At 38.8% G+C, this 21,204-nt stretch overlaps 1 protein-coding gene, 1 long non-coding RNA gene and 1 pseudogene across 2 annotated transcripts; all 3 read right to left on the reverse strand.

Moving 5' to 3' along the window:
- Positions 1–243: 243 nt before the first annotated feature.
- Positions 244–5,128, reverse strand: LOC120109526 (annotated as a pseudogene).
- A 6,082-nt stretch (positions 5,129–11,210) lies between these two features.
- LOC120109524 lies at positions 11,211–11,678 on the reverse strand. The gene is made up of 2 exons (XR_005510379.1): positions 11,582–11,678; positions 11,211–11,272 (listed from the first exon to the last, which is right to left on the reverse strand). It is a non-coding gene; the product is annotated as an uncharacterized LOC120109524 (long non-coding RNA).
- A 3,317-nt stretch (positions 11,679–14,995) lies between these two features.
- LOC120109523 (peroxisome biogenesis protein 22-like) lies at positions 14,996–21,183 on the reverse strand. The gene is made up of 5 exons (XM_039123260.1): positions 20,782–21,183; positions 20,648–20,695; positions 15,498–15,554; positions 15,311–15,430; positions 14,996–15,058 (listed from the first exon to the last, which is right to left on the reverse strand). Exons 1-5 carry the CDS (start codon positions 21,049–21,051, stop codon positions 14,996–14,998), a joined length of 558 nt encoding a protein of 185 aa, XP_038979188.1. The 5' UTR covers positions 21,052–21,183.
- Between the last annotated feature and the right edge of the window lie 21 nt (positions 21,184–21,204).

Genomic DNA, 21,204 nt, shown 5'->3' on the forward strand with positions numbered 1-21,204 from the left:
TTGTCATGAACTTCAAAATGCTAATCAGAAAATGCTAGGCAAGAATATCCCACCAAATATTTGAGCAACTGAAAATTCAGAAAGAAGCACAAACTATTGGAGTTTACCCCAAATTTAACTAAATATTTTTCTTTGATGTTTAATAAATAAGATTTAGGAAAAAGAATTGCCCTGCCTTTTGAAGAGATTTACCTTCTAAGTAGAAATTCAGACCCTATTTTTTTAATTCGTTGGGTGCATCAATGAAATGATAACAACATAATTTTATTAATTTTTTGATCATTCTTATTTTGAAAATATGATCGCATCCATCAATGTACAGAACCAGATGTTGGTCATCCGAAAACACTAAATCTTTCCTAGAGCAAAGGAAAAAGAAAAAAGAATGTAAGAAGTTTGATTCAGTGTTGAAGCATCACAAATCCAGGAGCTCCTACTCCTCTGGACAAATCCTACATCATCTCACTCCATGACCTCAAGCCTTCCCGGTCTCTTTTTCTCTCACTTGTATCCACATTTCAGCTCTTCCTTGTGGCGATTTCTTTGTCATTGTAGTGATTGCCACTCCCTGTCTCTCAGAAATCCATCTTGCTAAGCTCTGATATTACAACCTCTAATGAATTTGTCTGAAAAATTCAAGTACTTTGTCCAGAGAGGCCGGAGATGAGGAAATGCTATGTCCAACCAAGGCTTAGCTCTGCCATTGAAGTGGATGACCGCTGCCATTTCTGCATCGGCTGTGGTGGTGTTTTCTTGGTATCCAAGGCCCAACATGTGCCAGTAGGGATCAATAACATGAACATGGCCATGAAATGCTATTAAGCCAGGCGGTAGGGTTCCCTAACTGCCATAGACTTAAGTCTGATTTCAAGTTCTAGAAAGAGTGAAAGAGACATCAATTAGAGATATAGGTGCAACTAGGAAAAGAAAATGATGAAGAAGAAACTGCTTATAAGCTCTAATTAAGTTATAGAAGCTTTAAGCATACCTTTTGAAGCCAGTGATGGTAAGTCTGACTTATGTTTGTCTTCCTCCATGCATCAAGATCGAAGATATTCATACCATATGCCCAAGCACACTCGTTGGGGTCAAAACTTTCAGAAATTAAAGGGTGGGAGAAGTTTAAGTAGTTCTTAAATCTCTTTGACATCACAAACTTATCAGCTCCTCTGCATGTCTCGACTGCACCATTTACTTTGCCATGCAGATCGATGTCCCAAAGGGGCGAAAGATCGGCTTGGATGACAACATCATCATCAAGAAAGACAACCTTGCTAAGGCTTGGAAACAACTGCAGTGTTTCATGTAGACATCCAATATTTATACGTCGTAATTCAAAGAAGTGAATCCATCGAAGTATAAAATCATATTATGAAAAGATCTATGTGATTAGCCATTCTCGTTTTAATTGTAAGAGAGAATTGAAAGTCGCAACTAGGAAAAAATTCTTCAGAACTAACTTGTTTGGCAATGGGTTGGGCTGTCTGCAGGAACAAACATTAATCAGCTCTAACTTATGACTACAAAAATAAGCCAATAGACGGAGCTTCTTGGTTTAAGCATGCCTTAGTTAACCGTTAAACTATGTTCTAATAGTCTGTTGTCTCCAAATGCTTGGGATCCCCTTTTTAATTAGCAAAAGGGATCGAGCCGCCACCATGTAAAACGTGGAAGATTAATTTTTGAACGTGCAGTAGTTTCCACATCCAAAGCTCACCAACCAGGAAATTGATTTACTTTTCTCAACTTCCATTACCAACTTTGATTTTTATTTTTGAGGAAAATGATGGCAAAACCACCAACCATGCATGTCACCAAAAGCTGAAATATTACCAACAAAAATAACAAAAAATAGAGGGGTCACCTACTCCAACTCTCATACCAACAAGTTGAACACCATCAAATGAGTAGTCAAAAAGTTGATGATTTTATTAAGCCCTGCACACTTGTACGTACCTAATCAGAAGCATTTCCAACCATTGTTTTGATGCGGGAATGTCAAGCATCCTTTGATGCCGAAATATTATTTTCTACGAGATTAGACATGTTTGGGCCCCCATGCCCATAAATTGTGTAGATTACCTTCAAAATTGGGCCTAGTCCATCTAAGACGAGCCAGACGTTGTTTGGGTCTAACTGGTCTCCTAAGTCATGACTCATGAGGCGTGCACCCAGATGCTTGCAAGTTGAAACAAAGTAACACTTGCTTTATACTGACTCAGGCAAATGGATGCGAATGTGGTTCATGACGGACTGATACTTTGGACTCAAAGCCTGCAACTTGGCCGCCACCTCAACAGGGTTCTCGCTAACATTGGCCACGATAGCCGATGACCCTCCTCGGAATTGTGAGCGCGCCGCCCGGTCCTTCTCCATCGCCTCCATCACCGGGACCCTCCCCCTCGCGAGCCAATCGAAATGGTGCAGCCCCTTCACCTCGATGACCGCCGGTTCCAACGGGTGCAGCGAAAACCAGGCCTGCATGGGCGCGTACGTTTTCCGGTCGGTGATCACGTGGAGCACGACCGAGCTTGGGTGGAGGGAGGCGGCGACGAGGGAGGCGGCGACGACTGCAGTGGCGAGAACGTTGTCGGAGGCGAGGACGAAGTGAAGGAGTGATGGGTCGACGAGCGCCGGTACCCGCTCCGGGGCTGGGAGCTGGAGCCGGGCCCCAGCATTGGTGGAGTGCTCCTGGGCCAGCCTCAGAGCCAGGCAATGGAGCTGCTTGGGGATGCTGGTGGATGCCACATGGCGGTAAAGATACTCCTGGATCTTGGCAGTTCTGGTCCTTTGTTCTAGAAGCGATATCTGTCATGGTCAACGTCATCGTTCAGAAGTCAACGGTCAGCAATTTTTTTTTTTCAATTTTTTTCTTGCTTAAGGGCCTCTATATTTTGGATTAAGAGTCAAGGTACCATGGATTTGAGCCTTAAGGCAAAGGTTTTTGGCATCTGATCTGTTGCTCTTCATCTCTGCAACAAAGTCTTCTAATGTTTGAGGAATGTCGGATCCTGGCTCAGGTTCTTCGATTTCACCTTCTTCAAGCACTCGATATATTTCCTCAGGAACTTTCTGCAATAATAAATAATTTTGTTTCTTCATGTCAAATTTGAAGAGAGTGAATTTTGATGTTTAAGTTTTGATGATTTGTTACCAAGGATTCAAGCCTTCTGCCCCATATTCTTGGGCCTACCTTTTTGCCTACACATCCTGCAACATAAGCCAAACAAATAAAATACCTTAAATAAGCACTTGACATGGAACAAAGAAAGGATACGCGTTTTTGTTCAAAGAAATTAGGTATAGTAAATTTCGTTCAAAAGAAAATAGGTAACAAGGAAAATAAGGCCTTAGGCATCTAAAAAGTGTCCATTAAATCGATTGCAAGGGGAAAAGTTTCTTTTTTGTGGGGCAGAAATCCTTTATGTTGAAAAAGAAACTAGATATTGCCCAACCTTGCTTTCTATGAGTTATACATACTTAGCAGTCTAACCTTTGGTCAAAGAAAGATAAAAGAAAACAGGAAAAGAAATGATGACGAGCTACCCCGCCTATATGGAATTATTTTTTACGCCAACTTTCCAGGTCCCATGTTCTCTCTTGCCCACCTTCCTCACCAACTTAGATGAAGACCATAAACCTAAGATGACTACGTACATATTTTAGCATCAGCTTTGCTAAGGGCTGTTGGAAGTGTGTTGACTCAAAAAGAAAGTGTTTTAGGTCCTATGATATTCGATTCATCTTGTGACAGGCCAGAAAACTTTGAGAGTAATCCGTCAATTTTGGGTTGGTCGTATCATCAAATAATTTACACAAAAGTTAAATGTTTGCTTAAAATTTGGACATCATGAATCTAGCATTGCCATCGTAGGCAAGATCTTTGCGCCCTTTAAAAGTACAAGGTAACAGGGATACAGGGCCCTGATATTGCTCAGTCCTAACTACTGCTTAAATAGATATCTTATGCCACATCATTTGCTACCCCTCTCTCTCTCTTTCTCTCTCTCTCTCTAGATTGGACCAACGATATACCCACGTCCGTAACCCATTGAAGTGATTTCAAGGAAGAGTCTGTGTCAAGATAAAAAGTCCATTTTTATCTTCTGGGTGTCTTGCTAGCTAATTTTAGGCATGTTTACAGCACATCCATTGATCAGGTCAAGTCCATATATATGTAAGAAAAGCTTGAATTGTTATTTCATAGCTACTTTTGGTGGAAAAGAGGCATGACATAAGCGCTGGAATATATTATGGGGTTAGCCCCCCATTAATATATAGCATTAAACCCTCCGTACCTTGGTGATGGTGAGATTCATCGCATATTTTTAATATAACCACCAAGAGACTTTACCTAAGCCTATCTGATTGATGGTATTAGTCCTTAAAAACAATTGTTGTAATTGATGTGAAGATACCAAAACTCATTTAAAACTTCAGAACTGTAAATATCTTCATTAAAGCGGAGATATACATGTTTGAGAAATACAGCACAGTTTTTGGTTAAATAACATAGAGTGTTTCCATGCATTCAATGTTTATATTTCTCAAAAAACAAAAGATGCCTACAATGTTTGGTTGCATGCAAGAAGCTTAACGTAGGTTCAATTGGATGGACGTGTTCCATGAAATACAATACTTTTTACTACAATTATAAAATACAGCAACGCCTGAGTTAGAATTCCACGACAAAAATATGTTTATTGGAGGAATGTAATTTGGCAACTCGTCATGGAAACCTTACTAATTATGACGTCTTCTTGAAAACTTCATGCATGCACACATAACGCAAGAAAAAAAAGTCACGAGAAGCCCCTACCTAAGAGGAGCACTCGGTCTCTCCCCTCGATCGTGTCTATTGCCGTCAACACGAACACAAACCGGAGCAATAACGTGACAAAGAGCAGTGAGTAGAACACCATCCTATAGAGAAAGCTTCCTCGGCGCGACCTTAACCTTGATGAAATCCCTCACCCCCTTCCCTGGGAACACCGTTCACATGCCTCATACTCGGCGATATATGAAGCTGCATGGCAACTCGAGAGAAGTGAGCACAACAAGGCAAATCAACCTGGTTCAGATCCTCCTTACGAGACCTCCGGGGACCTGGATTCACTTACAGATGCCCATGAGGTAGAAGAAAGAGGGTGATGGCTCTGGAGATTGTAATAGGACAAAGTTCTGGTGCTGAGGTTGCTATCCACCACCTAACTTTGCTTTAGCACTCTGGGCTAATGCTTGTGCTGTGTAGGGAACAAAGGTGAGGGCGGATTCGGAGGGGGTTGAGAAAGGGACTCAGGATCGGTGGTTCGAGAGTGGTTTGGTGAGAAATTTCCATTAAATTAGGAGCTTTGATCTCTGAGAGCAATCTATACTCTTCTGAGCCTTTTGCCTTAATTTGAAGTATAAAAGAGAGGTATATATTAATGAAATTAGAATAGATGGAAGGTGCTATCTGTGTTTGGAAAATAAATTTTGTTTGGTTCCTTACCTTCAAATTAAAGTTGGGAAGGAAAAGTGACCAAACAGCACTCCTCAACAAAGACAGGGACAACCCAACCAGGAGGCAGTAGTTTTCTCCAACAACCCCGTCTGATTCAAACTCTAGACCGGACTAATTGGAGCAGGAAAAGTACAAAAAAATGGGTTGAAATTAAGGTAGACATAACTTTGAGCTTACAATTAGAAAACATGTAAAGCATGACAGAAACATCAATAAGCCAACAAATAGAACTAAAAATTTCATGAATAAGTGAGGGACATATCAGACATGAAGCAGCATAGAAATTAAGAGAAGTGAGTCCAGACCGAGTGACAAATAAGAACTTTAGTTGAGATCGTCCCTTATTCCCAAAGGCCAATCAATAATATTCTGCCAACTTGCTATGAACTGTTGAACTATGAAGGTCTATAGCCAGCGAGCACCGCTCAGACCCTACAGTGTATCACATTGCAAGCAACTGGCCAATCCAAACTAAAGCCTTACAGGGGATAAACACCCTGCCAACCCTGATGGAAGAGGGACTCGCATTCAGGTCTCTAATACAACCCACCAAGAGGCTTAAGCGGAATGCTAGGCTCACACATTCAATGTAAAGTCCATCAAGGTCGGAAAGCTTTTCTATGCCATATTTTATACTGAATACATAGTATGCGCAGATGCGATCACGAGCAATAATCATGGTTGAAAACAACTAATGCAGGGATCACAGCAAGATTAATTCTTACATGGAAAAATTACTGGGAGGTAGATGGATGGATATAAATGATTGGGCCTAAAACTTAACACGGCTTAAGTTTTTAGTTAAATTTGAATTTGATTTTTATATCAAGACCTCTTTTAGTTGGACTCAAACTTCCCTAGCTCTTCTCCATAACAAATTATATCAGAGCCAATAGTTGACAATCCTGGGCAAACTTCCATCTAAATAAAAGTGGATGGTCTAACCTCCCTTCTACGTACTCAAAAAAAGAAGAAGAAGATAATTCCGGGGCAAACACTCAGCCTATAAAAAAGCTCGAATTGTAGTTTCTTATGAAGCATGGTAATATCTCTAATTGATGAGTCGTGGTGGCCATGGTGTAAAGACGTGGTGCATGCAAGATTGACAGGCTCTTAAGTTGAAGTGATAACATGTGGTTCATGGCGAAAAATTAAAATGAGCGTTGGAACTCGGAGAGTAGTCGTGGATTGGTTCTGAAGGGGAGTTAAAAAACTTGCTCTCCGCATGAAGGAAGAAAATGCCTAAAAAATCACATGTGAGGTTTTAGTCCAACGGATCAATTAACGGGAGGTAGAAGGCAGTCGGATAGATATATTTCATTAGAACCAAAATTTCATGGCTCGAGTTTTGAGTTGAATTTGAGTTGCGACTGTATAATCAAAACTTTCTCCTGGCTGAATTGAACTCCCCATTTCTTCCCAACAATTAGAAGCCAAAAGATTGTTTTATCAACTAGGAAACATAAGTTTTAGAAGCAAAGACCAAAATCACTGATAATTTTTTTTTTTTTTGCTGGAGCGGGTGCATCATACCTAGCGGGTACGAATACACTCAAAAAAGTCAAAAGATAATAAGGCCCGGAGTGCTCCGGATAGATCCTCCGCTCTCAGCTATAGGGTCTCACCAAATAGTTAGCCACATATGAGGCAACCAATCGGCTGCCCGTAGCCTCTCGGTACACATGCTTAACCTGAACGACAACCCTCCCCCACACCATAGCCCTAATGTTCTCTGAGTAACAGGTGGCTCTCACCCACACCACCTACACTCTGCTAGATCCAGCTAAAACTGTCGCCGAGTCGCCCTCTAGCACTATAGCGCATGCCGACAAGCAACATTGGGCATGCCTCAAGCCAAGCTCAGGTTGCCTTCAACTCGGACCTCGGACCGATGTTCAAAGATCTGGCACCACCCGCCGCAATAACTCTGGAATCCGGGCCTCTGATAATGAAGCCCGCGCCTCCCTTGCTCCCACCATCCAAATACATAGCCATCAAAATTAACCTTGAGAAAACTCGGAGTGGGGGCTTCCAAGTAAAAAAACACCGTGCGGCATATGCTCCAAGAGTAAGTAAGAGCCTCAGGTATTCGGAGCTGTCAAAGGTCTATCCGAATGATGCGACTGAATACCTCAGCTGCCTGGTTCCAAGCTCGCTCAATGACGATCCCACGGAGGGGTACAGCTCTTTGCCAAATGCCCACGTGTTCCTGGATAGCCAAATCTGATACGCCACAATAGGTCAACTACTGTAGTCGCCTGCCAAGAGGGTGGGGATGCCGCCACCTTTTGGTCATCTGCAAAAAGGACGTCGAGTCACGCCAGCCTCCGGGGGGAAACCCTGGCAATCTCCCAAATCCTCCTCGCACGGTGACACTTGGAACAATGCATAGTCCACTGACTCAGCTGCCTGGCAGATAGGGGCACTAGGGATGGATTCTACATACTCCTACTGCTTAGAACTAGTCGCGTCGGTAGCCTGCCCTAGGCAACCTTTAGAGAAATAAGGCCACCCGGGGGTGCAGACCGAAACGCCAGACCCAGGCACAGTCGACCCCTGTGTCCTGCGCACATCCGAAGAAGGCGAGTACATCACCACCCTGACTCTAGATCTACATGTCGAGCTCCATAACCCGTATATCAAGGCCGAAAAAGCTTGGAAACTGTACGATCGGGATCCTCCCGGGGCATCGATGCTAATCATGGTCGCCACCGCCCTACGGAAAGTGAGTCCACCCAGGCATCCTGCCACCGCGTCCACGCTCTATCCATCACCTATCAACCACCTGCAATGAGACAAAATCCAAACACATAGCTGTTGATCTCCCGCCACAAGGGGAGCACCGCCGCCGCCTAGCCGGAACCTCGCCAAGCCGAGCCGGACCATATTGCGATTGCCATCACCTGACTCCAAAAACTCTGGGGCTCCAGGATGAATCTAGCCGCATGGCCGGGTGATCAGAGCGTCTCTCCTCTCAATAGGACTGCACCCCCAGCCCGCGGCTCGGGTTGGAAGACCAATCGACTCTCAAGCAACAAGAGGTGCACCCCGTGCCACCACCAAAAGACCCCCAGATAACCCCAGGATAAACCCTCTCGATCCTCGACCAGCACTATTCTCGGGACGACGTGGTGGATATGAGGGTAGACCTGTACGGAGCAAGGACTGATCTGATTAATGTCACTTTGCCCATCATGGATAGCGACGTGCTCTCCAACCCTCCAGCCGCTCTTGGATATGCTGCACCACCTCGTGGCACTCGGGCACACGTAGTCTTTACCCCGGAGATCGGGACCCCTAAATAGCACCACGTCCCCTCCTGCCTCTCCCATCGCAAACAATGCTCGGATCTCCTGTCGAAGTCGCAACTCCGTACTCAGACTAAAAGAGATAGCAGACTTGTGGAAGTTCACCTGCTAACTAGATCTTCACAGTAAACCTCTAAAATCTGCTTCAACGCTCGCGCCATCCCGCATCCTAGCCCTGCATAAAAGAAGACAATCATCAGCAAATAAAAGATGAGATAGCGCGCCGGGGGGGGAGGCTGGACAGCTTTTCAACATGAAAAATATATATTTTAATCATATGGAGACCTAATAAGCTTATCAAGGATACACTAGTATCATTTTGCAAATGAAGAAATTTCTCTTATTTACTATCTTTGATGAGATTCCCTTAGTTGCAGTCAGTCAGAAATATTTATATTGTCAAAATCTCAAGATACCTAATGATCAAGAGTTTCAGTCAAAAAAAAATTTATCAGAATCTGAACAACATTCTCTAAGGAAAATATCTCAACTCCCTCATGTTTCAGTAAGAACGGCCAAGTAAGTCAAATATGTGATAAAGATATGCAGCAGAAGTATGGTGGGGCTGTTCTCATAATATCATACAAAATCAACCGAGCAATAAGAATTGTATTTGGTAAGATAAATGGAGTTTGCTCCAGTTATCCCTTTTTAGTTGTTGCAAAGTGAGTCTTTCATCCCTTTTAGTTGTTGCAAAGGAGTCTTTCGTAATTTAAGTATTTATGTTTTTTAAATTTCTTTCTTCAATATCCTTGGTTTAAGACTCAGATTCTGACGCCAGATTTTTTGCAATTCCAAGGTTTGTTCAAAGGGCAAGTAAAACATAGCTGATATGCATGACGCCAAACAATAACAAATGCAAGCTATTTCAATTTTTTGCGTAGCAACGGCAACCTTCTCCTGACAGAAGCAAGCATTAATTTTTACTAAATAATAATGCCATGATAAAATGATATATCAATAGCGAAGAGTGATGTCACTGAACATTTCAATACATCAATAATTTAAACAAATCAGAGCCCCATTATGAAAGTGAGGTCTAAATTTAGATGATTATCAGAGTGATGGTCCCCCTTAAGAAAGTTAAGGTCTAAATTTAGATGAGTCATCAGAGTTATGACCATAAAGCCTGATGGTTAAGCTCTCACCAACGCCGTCTCTAGTGGGCAAACGACACCGTTTTCTTTCTATTTTTAGGTCCAACATTTTGGTCCACCAACTCCAAAGTAGCTAATTTCATTGCAAGGTGATGATTGAAGTTCTGAACCTCCTCAAGGCCTCTAATAAGCCAAAGACTTAATTGAGGTTCTGCTGAGATTTTACCTGAAGGTCCATAATAGATGACAAACATTAAGTCAATGATATTTTAAGAAACTTTTGATGGTGAATTAAAGGCCTTGCGTCAGTTTAGTATCCCTTTGCATGAATCTGTGGCTAATTTACGTTCATGTTGGAACTAAACGTATGGAAAAGCTTTTCATCAGCAGTAAAATAGCATAATGCAGAAAAATTTACGTTAACATGGTACGGAAAAATACAATTTAGAAAACAATGTCCACGGGTAATACTCTGAGAAACAGAGTAAAAAGTAGTCGAGCTGAAGTCGGGAAATCCTTAGCTGGAGTGCTGCCTGAGTCGAGTAGGGTCTCAGCCAAGCTTGGCTGAGCCTGAATTGAACCCTGTCAAGCTAAGTCCATCCCAAGTCATGTATGAAGCATGTCTGAGCCTGAAGTCAATTGTTGTTAAAGGCTTGACATTATCAGTGCATGACAAATTTATTTATCTTCTCGTCAATACATGGTGAGAGATTTAATATGATCCACGCCATCTATTTTCTGGAGTGTCTAAAAACAAAATTGTAAATGGTCCAAAAAGACATGTAGAATGCAATGACCAATGTAGATTAACTTAGATGATCCACCATGTATTAAGCATAACCACTTCATACCTTTAGAACGTTAAAGCTGCCTCAAACTAATTGAAACAAAAATTATCTTTACCCAAATTGCCAAAACATAACCATCAGAGTTAATCCATGTTCTTTGAAATATTAACTAGCCTACAAAAATTCTTACAGTTCATTCGAATTTCTGCCAGCAACAAATTTCTTACAGAATCCTGAGATGGTAAAGATCAGAGATCACCATCTGCAACCAACAGATCTCACAAAATCTAACACACCAAATGGTTATCAAAGATGAAGCGAAAACCTGAATAGACTGCATTAGATCTTACAATAAGTACCATACAGACTACGGTATAGGATACAGTACAAATCACCCCAATGTCACCATCACATTAAAATTAATGGCCCCAGGGGAAAGTCAGATTCATAGCCTTGTACCCTCGTAGTAATTTGTTGTGCATATTTAAAAAAAGAAAAATTAGCTCTTCCACAAACACGCTTTAAGTTACAAATTGTAGCTCTGACAACATCCTTTCAGATCAATGGACCTTTAATCTACAAAACACCAAGACAACCATCTGATGTAACATAATCCTGACAGGAAAGTCAGGGAATCTGAACCTCTAAAGCAAAATGGTTCATTTTAGTTTTGGTGGTGGCAGGATAAAGATGATATAGTATCAAGTTCAAAAATTTTGTGCACTCAGACATAAAAACTTAACAAACTGGAGCGCACGTCCCAGCTTCATCTGGTTGGGTGGTCAGCATGCAAGAATATATTTTGTGGGTCATGACACCTTAAAAGTAAAACTACATAAGAAGGAAACAATTTTACATGTGATGGCATATTAATCAAAAACTTACATATTAGCCTCAAGCTGAAACACCAAAGAACTGCTCCAAGCTTGTCGAGGTGAAAACCATTAGAAGCTGTACGTTCAGGTCTGCTTGGCGAAATTACAGTTCATATTTGATGAACCTCTGAAATCAATAAAGCAAAGCAAACCTTAATATGGCTAAACAATGTCACTTACGGCAGCGAAAATAAACTGTGCACTTGGTTTCATAATTTGTACTTGATTTTTCAGCAAGAAACAAAATATGCACAAAAATATATTGCATGTATATCCAACTAATGAAATTCATTATTTTCATTCAACATGCAACCAACCCTATGCAGATGTTTGAGAGAGGAACACATCCACAATCTGGAAGCTTAAAACTGTAATGGAGTCACTTACAGCCAATGGGAATATGATCTCAGGATTTGATCAATATGCCAATCAGGTTCCAGTTGCCGCACAAAAGATGAGCACCCATTTTCATTGCTGCAAAAGAGAACCTGCAGATTTGACATATAATTAGCAGAAGCAGATACAACCAAAAGTTTAAATAGCAGTCCATATGAAACGAGTATAGTAAGGTCTTCATAATTTGTTGCTAGACCAATAATGGCTGTCATACTGGCCATGGCCTGCACATGGTATCATGCTGGTATTGATCGGTACTATCAAGCAGCAACTCCAGTAACTGAATTACAATGTATTTGTAATTATCAATCATCTAGAAATAACAACATGATGAAGATGTTTAAGAAATATAAGAAGTACCAAAATTATATTGGAAAACTACAGGACATATATGGAATTTTACTTTTCTTTAAACCATATCTAGCAATCAACAAGACTAGCTTCATAATTTAACCAATTCCTTTTCTAAATTGTAGTATTGCAGAAAAAGCATATATTGACTTACTATAAAATCCTCTTTTCACTCAAGTTTTTCCCTTCTCTCTCCTCTTCTCTCTCCTCTTCTCTCTTCAATGTTAAAATAAATGCATTAATAAAAAAAAGCTAACAAGTTGCTTAAAAGATCATTTTTAACATATGAAGCATAGGCTCTAAGACTTGAACAAGTTTTAAAGAACTTGGATGACACAAATTAATAGAATCCCTACCAGGCTGCATCCACAATCCATAGGCCAAGTTAGCAGGTATCCACCTGTACTCATCAATCTTTCCCATGAACAAGCCAGAAAAGTTCACAGGGAAGCAACATGAATATTTGGCCAATTCGTGGTCCATGCTACTACCCTTTACATCTTCACAGTATCTTTGCTTAAAGAGATCAATAATAAAACTAATACTGTATCATGAACTATATGAACTTAATATAAATGTACTAAGAACTTTTTAGAGCATAAAATTAAGGACTATTAGGCTCTTGGAAGCCTGGAGTAAATCGGCAGGTAAATAAAAAGCTTAGGTTGCTTGTAATCTAAAGTGGAACAGGGAATTCAAAACAAGGGGATGAACAGGTGCTTGATTTCAATAACATGTTTGAGACTATAATGTAGTTGCGATAACAACAGCAGGAGACTTGATGGAGAAATAAGGATTCATGAAGCCAAGCAAATGGGAGGGAAGACGCTGGATTATTATGGTTATGATCTGACTCAAACAAGTTGAAGCTCAAACTCTGCCTTCAACAGTCATATGGTAATGATACAGTATAGCTGTGTGGAATGTGAATCTTCAACAATTAGGCACTTGCCAACCACCTTACTCTAACATCTTGACAGGCTGAGAGCCTGAGGAAGGTAATTAGCGGTCTTTCTGTGGCAAACAATGGTAGTCAGCTGCAAACAATGACAAGGCATTCTTTAGCACAGACATTAGGCAGCAGGAGCCAACAAAGGTGCGAGGCAGCTACATACTCCAGGTGCTTTTTTTATGAATCTCCTTTCCTCTCCTCTGCCTATTCTCTTTCCCATCTTCCACCCCTGCCTGATTCTATCACATGCCTCCACACCTTCTTCTGCAGCTCCCTGGCCGCTCACATACCATGTTCACAGTTTTGTACCTTGGAAAAAGCCAGACTTATTTTCTGAAAACAATTTCTAACAGTTGTATGGTTGAAGCATAATGAAAAGATTATACGTACTTTATTTAAAGTCAGATTTCTCAATATTATTCTTCCTATTCCTTCAACTTATATATTCTTATGTTATGCCAGATTTATATAGTTAAAGCAAAGAAGTACATTTTTAGCCCCTATACATGCGGATTCAAGCTACATATGTGAATCGCTTTAAATTAATAACAAATTCTCAAATTATGTGATCTAAATTTGGTTGAGTAATTTAAAATTTGGGGAACAAACTTGAGATTTTCCTGGGATCAAATCAAGATCATTGCACAATCAGGTTAAAATATGCATCTGATGCAAGTGATTGATGGCATTGACCATAATTGCAAATTTTCAGGAAGGCAAATATTTAATCACAAATTTAAGTATCATTAAGGGTCCACATTATACATACCAGATTATACCAGTAAGGTTACCAAGAGGCCCCCTGCACTGGTACCTTACCAACACATGGTATTTAACCTCCATTTAGCTGTGCCGGCACCAGAAGCATAACATATACCAGTAAGACACTTACCATATCAGTCCATATTGTACCCATAAGGTACCAGTTACCGTTATGGTATTAATACTTCAAAGATTTGGATTCCACATTAATTTTGTCTAAAAGCATTATTTGATCCATATAAATGTATATGGTGACTTTTGTAACATCACAGTGCGCAATCTGCATCAAGTATGACCATGCAAACTTTATGTGCATGATATAAACAGGACACAACTATGGTGTTGCTCGAGAATACTTAACGCCATCGCAATGGGAAGATCACTCAACAACCTCACTCTTGATAAGTTCTTCAGAATCATATTAAAAGAAAACATGTATTTCTACTATATAACACCAACTCCTCTAATATGACCATGTGTGAGGCATGCCTGACCACCCCGCATTTCCCATCCCGTGTGGTTTCCATATTTTTAGAGCATGTGTATTAAGCAAGAAGTCGAAGGTTTCATTCCTTGCTCTAGCATTTATTCTTATATATTTAACTAAATTTTATTATTAAAAATTAGAACTACACATGCATGTCACCTGCCATACTCTAGTATGACTTTAGTAACAACTGCACGTCAAAGAGAAGATATGTTAGTGTGGGATATAAATATACATCACAGGCATAAAAGTTAAATAAGGTATATTCAAAAAGACAATTCAATCATAACATTTAGTCTTTTATAAAGATGAACAATGAGATATAACTTAAAAATTAAAAATAGTGCCCTTAAAAAGAAATCATAATATAGGAGATACTAAAATGATCATAATTCCACTTCAAGTAAAACAAAAGTTATGACCAAAAGAACATTCTACTAGAGACACCATCAACAGGAGAAGATGTCCTACCTTTATCAGTAACCAGACCACCAGATGTAAAAACTCCAGAATCCTTCAAAGTTGACAGAAACCCTTTCCTGCACCATTGTATTTGTGTGAAGAACAATCCCTACATTGTTACCAGTAAACATGTATAGTTGACTTAAAAACTTTAATGTGCATGGCCTAAAGGCTAACATATAGATTTTTCATGAAAGCTATAGATTCTTTAATTATTCAATACATCTAGAAGTACTAAAATTTGCATAAAGAATGTTCTTCTACATAAAATGCAGAGTTTTAGAGACATATTTTGAATCCTTACGTATGCAAGTTTAAAATATGCGCACCTCGCTTTCATCATCGAGAATCCTTTCCATGAGATAAAGATCACAGTATTTTGCGATCTCCAATAATACTTCTAGCACAGAAGATCTCACAGTTGCATGCTTCTGTCCATGATACAGCAACTATATTTTCAATTATTTCTTTTATAATCTAAGATGAAATAGAAACAGAGAGTTATTCCTTTACCACCTGGATCTCCTCTGGACTAGTCTCCTCAAGAATTACACCAAGCAACCGACAAGTGACCTGAAATTCACAAATACTAGATTATGAATGCAGAGAAGAGCAAATAGAAGTGAATGCATAATCTTGATATCTCATATATGCTTACATGTGCCTGTACATGAATACTGATTTTACACGTTATACAAACTACATCATACATCAAACGAAAGCTAACTGAAAATTCAATGATCCTCGAATCAGCATTTGGTCAGACTACTATTGAAAAAAGAGCTTAAAAAAATATAAGAATTAAATGCATCATATATTTCTACCTATCTGGAAAAGGTATAGAGCTGCAGATAACTCTACAAGTGATCAAGCAAACAAGGTTATGGAGGAAATGTTAGGCAGCCTTCTAGGAAAGCAGCAACTGAAACCCTTGGTGCACAAGATTGTAAGAACTCTCCAGGTGTCACCATATAGTTAAAAGAGATAGATTTCAATAACTAAAACAATTCAGATGTCATTATAGGTCCCATCAAGAACTCTCTAACATGGCCAACAATGTTGGGTGAACTATCTACTTGCTGCAAACAAAAAGATTGCCACCAAAGTGTACTTGTGAAGATCAACAAATAAGAATTACGTAAAACAGGACCAACTTTGTCCAAATTGTGAAATTAATACAACTTAAAGAACAATTGAATTTTTTACTAATCGAATGCATCAATAGTATCAAACTGTAGAGTGTTGCAATTTCCAAGCATTCTGTACACAACCGGTAAAGGCATGACTTCTTATTCTTTCATAAGTTTGTTGACATACCAATTTTCAGTACCTCCACCTTCCTTCCAATCACAGAGAAAGAATGCATGTTCCGTTATACTTCAAAATGCATCACCATATTAACTCTATTTGCAAAGCAATTGAACCATATTCAAGGATTATAACTTCAATTTGAACAGTGAAAAAGACAAATGGAAAATGTCTTTTACACATAACAAAAGAAAAAAAGAAAAACATAACTGTCTAACATGGCAATATAACTGCTAGAGATCCACATGTTACCACTGATCTTGGGAATTTATCAAACCAAAATGCATCTCCCCCATGAATATAATATATATTATATATATATATATATATATATATATATATATATATATAACTCCTAAGCAATATTGACTTTTATAAGTTATTTTTGTCACGTAGCCAACTTTGTCTCACTCATTCTCATAACAGCTATATTACCATAAGCATAACCATAGTCATCAAGCTTTCTCCCTGCTATTTGCATTGTGTTTTATGAATCCTTATCTGCCAAACTTTCCTATTAAGGGTAAAGTCCAGGGTTATTTTAAAGTTTTCTTTGGTGCATCTAATATCTAGATTTGTCGCATGTTTTGATCTTCCTTTTAAAACTAGCCCTTAAACCTAACATCAATCATCCACCTCTTCCACCTTAGCTTGGGATCAGAATGACAGTGTTCTGGTGATAGATAAAAATATATAATTTCAACATAAAAGTTAGTGACCTTCGTTCCCAACAGTGAGCTGTGGTGATCAAAGCCTAGCTAGTAATGGCCAAAAAGCTCCAACTGACCTAATATAATGTTAATCATCCTTCTAGTGGATGGAATCAAAAATTTGCATCCTACGATGGAAATGAAACCCCAAGGGTGAATATTGCATAATCAGGAACTTTATCCATGTTTAAAAGTCTAAGTAGAGTGATACTATTTGTCTGGAAACGTTCTTGATACTTATTTCTCTTTTTACTTCCATTAGAGTGTATCTTTCCGAAGTAGCTCATGAAAACCATTTAATTCTGTATTTGCACATTAATTTGGCAATGATCAAATATTTACTGTCAAGAATAAATGATCATAACAAAGTCAAACAAGTAGTATAGAATGTATATATACAAATCATAAGGGTGCTAAGTTCTGTTCTGGTGAAAAGTGTAAATGAATACGGAAAGTATTATTGGAAAATTGATCAGATAAGGAAACAAATGCATCGTACCGGTAACATATTTGGCATCCAAATTTAGCAATCCCTTAAGGCTGAATTGCAAACTAGTTAGGATAAGTTCAGCATGAGCAACCCCACATGAATTTCGAACAAGCCTAACTTTAAGATTGCCTATGGTAATTACTTAGTTAAAAAATTTGTTGTTGCACTCCAAAAAAGAAAATCCTAACCGGTCATGCAGTTAAAAAGATTGACAGACCACCATTACTATTTGAATCACTGTAATCAAATCAAATCCAATTTTGCAAGACTGAGACCCAAGGAGAATCAAGTTTAGTCTACAACATGTAATTACCAATAGTAAATGGTTTATCAGACACAAGTCAGATGGAGATCTTTTTGAATTCCAAATTGCCCAACCCATTAGTAGCCCTAATAGCCGCACAAGATGTTTTTTGATTGCAAAGTACCAAATTAGAGCACAAAACCTTGAATCTCATTGCTCCTAGGGTGAAGTAACTCACATGTATTGTTATGCATGATGTTGCAAATATTGACATCTAGAAAAAATTAGGAGACTGGATTCAGATTCAAAAAGAAAGCATTAGAGATGTTATTTATAATGGTCAAGCTGAAATAAACCTGGTCATGTTCAATTGCAACAGGAATTTCAGCGGTCATCATTCAAGCTCTTTCTTGCATAGTAGACTGGATGCAGTTATTGAAGGATAAATGCTCCTGTGGAAGAGAATTGAACCCATATGCTGAATAAATGATCAATGCGTATTAATGGAAGACACTGTTGTCTCATTGTATATGATCTTTTCCCCTCAGAAACAAATATTATTAATAAAATAATTCCTTCCTTTAATGTAGCATAAACACCTTTGTTTAGCTCCTTGAATTTTTTGGACCAATACAGTGGTAACAAGCCACCATCAAAGCTTGAAACCCTGGACCTCCCTCAAGGGCAAGCTTAGGAGAGGGATGCCAACCAGCTGACCTAACAGCTGTTGGCTTAGCTCCTTGAATTTTTGTTATCATTAAGAATAACCATTATGCTTTATAGATTTCTTTGTGCTGAATTTACTAATTATACTAGCAACCATTAGCTTGATTTCATCTCTCATAGCATGAGAGACCTTTTCTTGAAGTTTAGATCTTAAAAGAAACAACAATCCCATAAAGATAAATAAAGTTTGTAGGTGAAGAGATGGGGTGGCCAAACTATGTCACTAAGTTAGTTGTTTGCCTAATAATCGAATTTTCTAAAAACATTTCAAAATCAACAGAAAGCCTGAAAACCTTTATCTGGATTAACTAAATGTTAGATCAATAATCCTTTTCTTATGCTTTTAGTAACTAGAAGCAGGTCAGTTGAGGGTATAGGAAAGCTCTTTAGAAAAATTTAATAAGAAAATGCTTGGAAAGCAGGTGTAGGGGCATGTTCCAAGGAGTTTCAAAGGCATGTGCTCCACCCTAAATGGATTCCTGCTATTAAGTGCCAGTGCTTAAACTTAATCTGTCACTGATGTTGTTCCCAAGCTTAATTAAGAAAACTAATGGGTTGAGATCAGATTCAAAGCCATCTGTACAGATTAAGCCAATTTGTGAGACATCAATTTGAAGATGGATGCAAAGAAATAATGCAAACCTTAGGTATACGGCAAAAAGAATGCTGTCTATGATTATAATAGATCGATAAATAAAACTTAAATCTCATTGTAAACATAATTTTATGTAGAACTCCTAATATGGTACTACACCAAGCTTCATTTCACAAAATAAAAAGATTCCAATCCAAGAGCTTAGTAATTCTAAAATATGTCACATATTTTTTGGTACATAGTGAGTCTTGATTATGCTTTTGTTTATTCAGCAATATTAAGTAAAAAATTAACACATCTCAACTATCCATTAAACATATCTCATCCATTCATACAAGGCATAGTCGCTTTTCTTTACAGACCTACACTACACAAAAGCTTATAGGATGAAGTTTAGAAGACAAATTCATCTTCTAGACATTAATTTTGCATAATGAACTTTTCATTATTTACATATTAGGGCTTATCCCAATGGTTACAACACTTTGCTTAAAAACTAAAGGTTCCAGGTGCGAGTCTTGGGTGGTGCATTTCTAAGAATTTGAACTTGTGTAATTATAGTACGAGTGGGTCTCCCTCCCTCTCAAAAAAAAAGAATGTCATTATTTGCTTTCTATGATGCCTTCAGATACATCCCCTTCCACTCATATACCGTTGCAGTACTCGTAACTTATCTTTCCATAGGGTCATGCACAAGAAGACATGATGCTTTACAAGAGTGGTGAAAGATTTGTAGTACATGAAACTTTCAGGTATATCCAGCATTATTTGAGAACCTAATGTACTTATGAACCTGACCAGTGGACAAGTAATTCAAGTTACCAAACTCATGGGATCACATTGAATTCGCATTACCATATGAACCAACTCAAATCTTGGTCTACACATTGGGGGTGGGGAGGGGGGAGATGTGAATCACACTTTAATGAAGAAACTTGATAGTTAACTGATCCAACCTCAGTTTTATACTGTATGAGTACTAGATTTGTTGTTGTCATAATGGGTATGCAGCATGTTTGAGAATTTAATTTACTTTAAATTATGAGCCTGATCAGTGGGCAAGTAATCCAGGTTCTATAACTGCATGATCACGACTCATTAGCATTACTTTATGGACAATCTCAAATCTTGGTTTTATGTAACACGAGGAAAGGTGATAAAGAAAATGAGACGTCAATCTCTTCCTCTTCGTCAGAGATTAGTTATCCAAGCTTATTCGTTAAACTATTCGAGCCTCAATTTTATTTTGTGCAGGTACTAGATTTGTTCTTTCTTTAATGGTCCTGCAGTATCTGGTATAAATTTGTGCAGTAAAGTCCTCATCTTTCTTCTCAAAGGCACTTATTAATAGCACATACCCTTGTTGTACTGTATGTCAAAAAAGTCAAGCTCTAAAGCATTTTGTTGTTTGTAGACGACCTTTTCCTGGTCATCCAAATATTAAGTTTTAAGAAGAAACCCCATGAGCAGAGGTGGGGACTGCATCTTTCCATGATACAAATAGTGAATAGGTGCAACCCAAAAATCAATTATATGTGCTGGTATTAGGTACGAGATAGATGGAGCCGAGAAAAAAAGAAAGAAAGAAATTACCTTCCTCCCTTCACAAAGTCTTTGCCTTACTAATTGCCCCAGGGTCAGCTGCAAATTAGAGGGTGAAGAACTTATTTCTAAGACAGTCAATGTAAGTGTTATAGGTTTAAGGGGGAAAGAGAACAACAGCATACCTTAACTGGCGGGATAAATTCATCAGCTACATCTTGCACTCCTAAGTCCCCAGAAGATGTGCTAGCTTCTGAAGATTGCACGATCATGTTTGCATGTAAGCTTGCATTAGCACGAGCAGGCAATGGACCGGGCTGCTTCCGTTGCCTTCTTTGATGGTTGGAAGGAGATCTCGACAACTTCCAAGCAAAGATAATTGCAATGGCAAGAGCAGCAAGAGTTGTGATGGAACGAAGCTTCTGAGACAAGTAATATACAATAAATAATTTCATTATTCCAACTAATCAACCTTCCGTAAATAGATAATAAGATTGGTTCAATGAGATACATGCTTGTGTGCAACATATCGAGCATATTGTTTTTTGGTAAAAAAATCTGGCACGCTTCTGACAAAAACTAAATTATTTGAATGACAAATATTAAAT

This window comes from Phoenix dactylifera, unplaced genomic scaffold, assembly GCF_009389715.1.
Source record: "Phoenix dactylifera cultivar Barhee BC4 unplaced genomic scaffold, palm_55x_up_171113_PBpolish2nd_filt_p 002324F, whole genome shotgun sequence".
Lineage (NCBI taxonomy): Eukaryota > Viridiplantae > Streptophyta > Magnoliopsida > Arecales > Arecaceae > Phoenix > Phoenix dactylifera.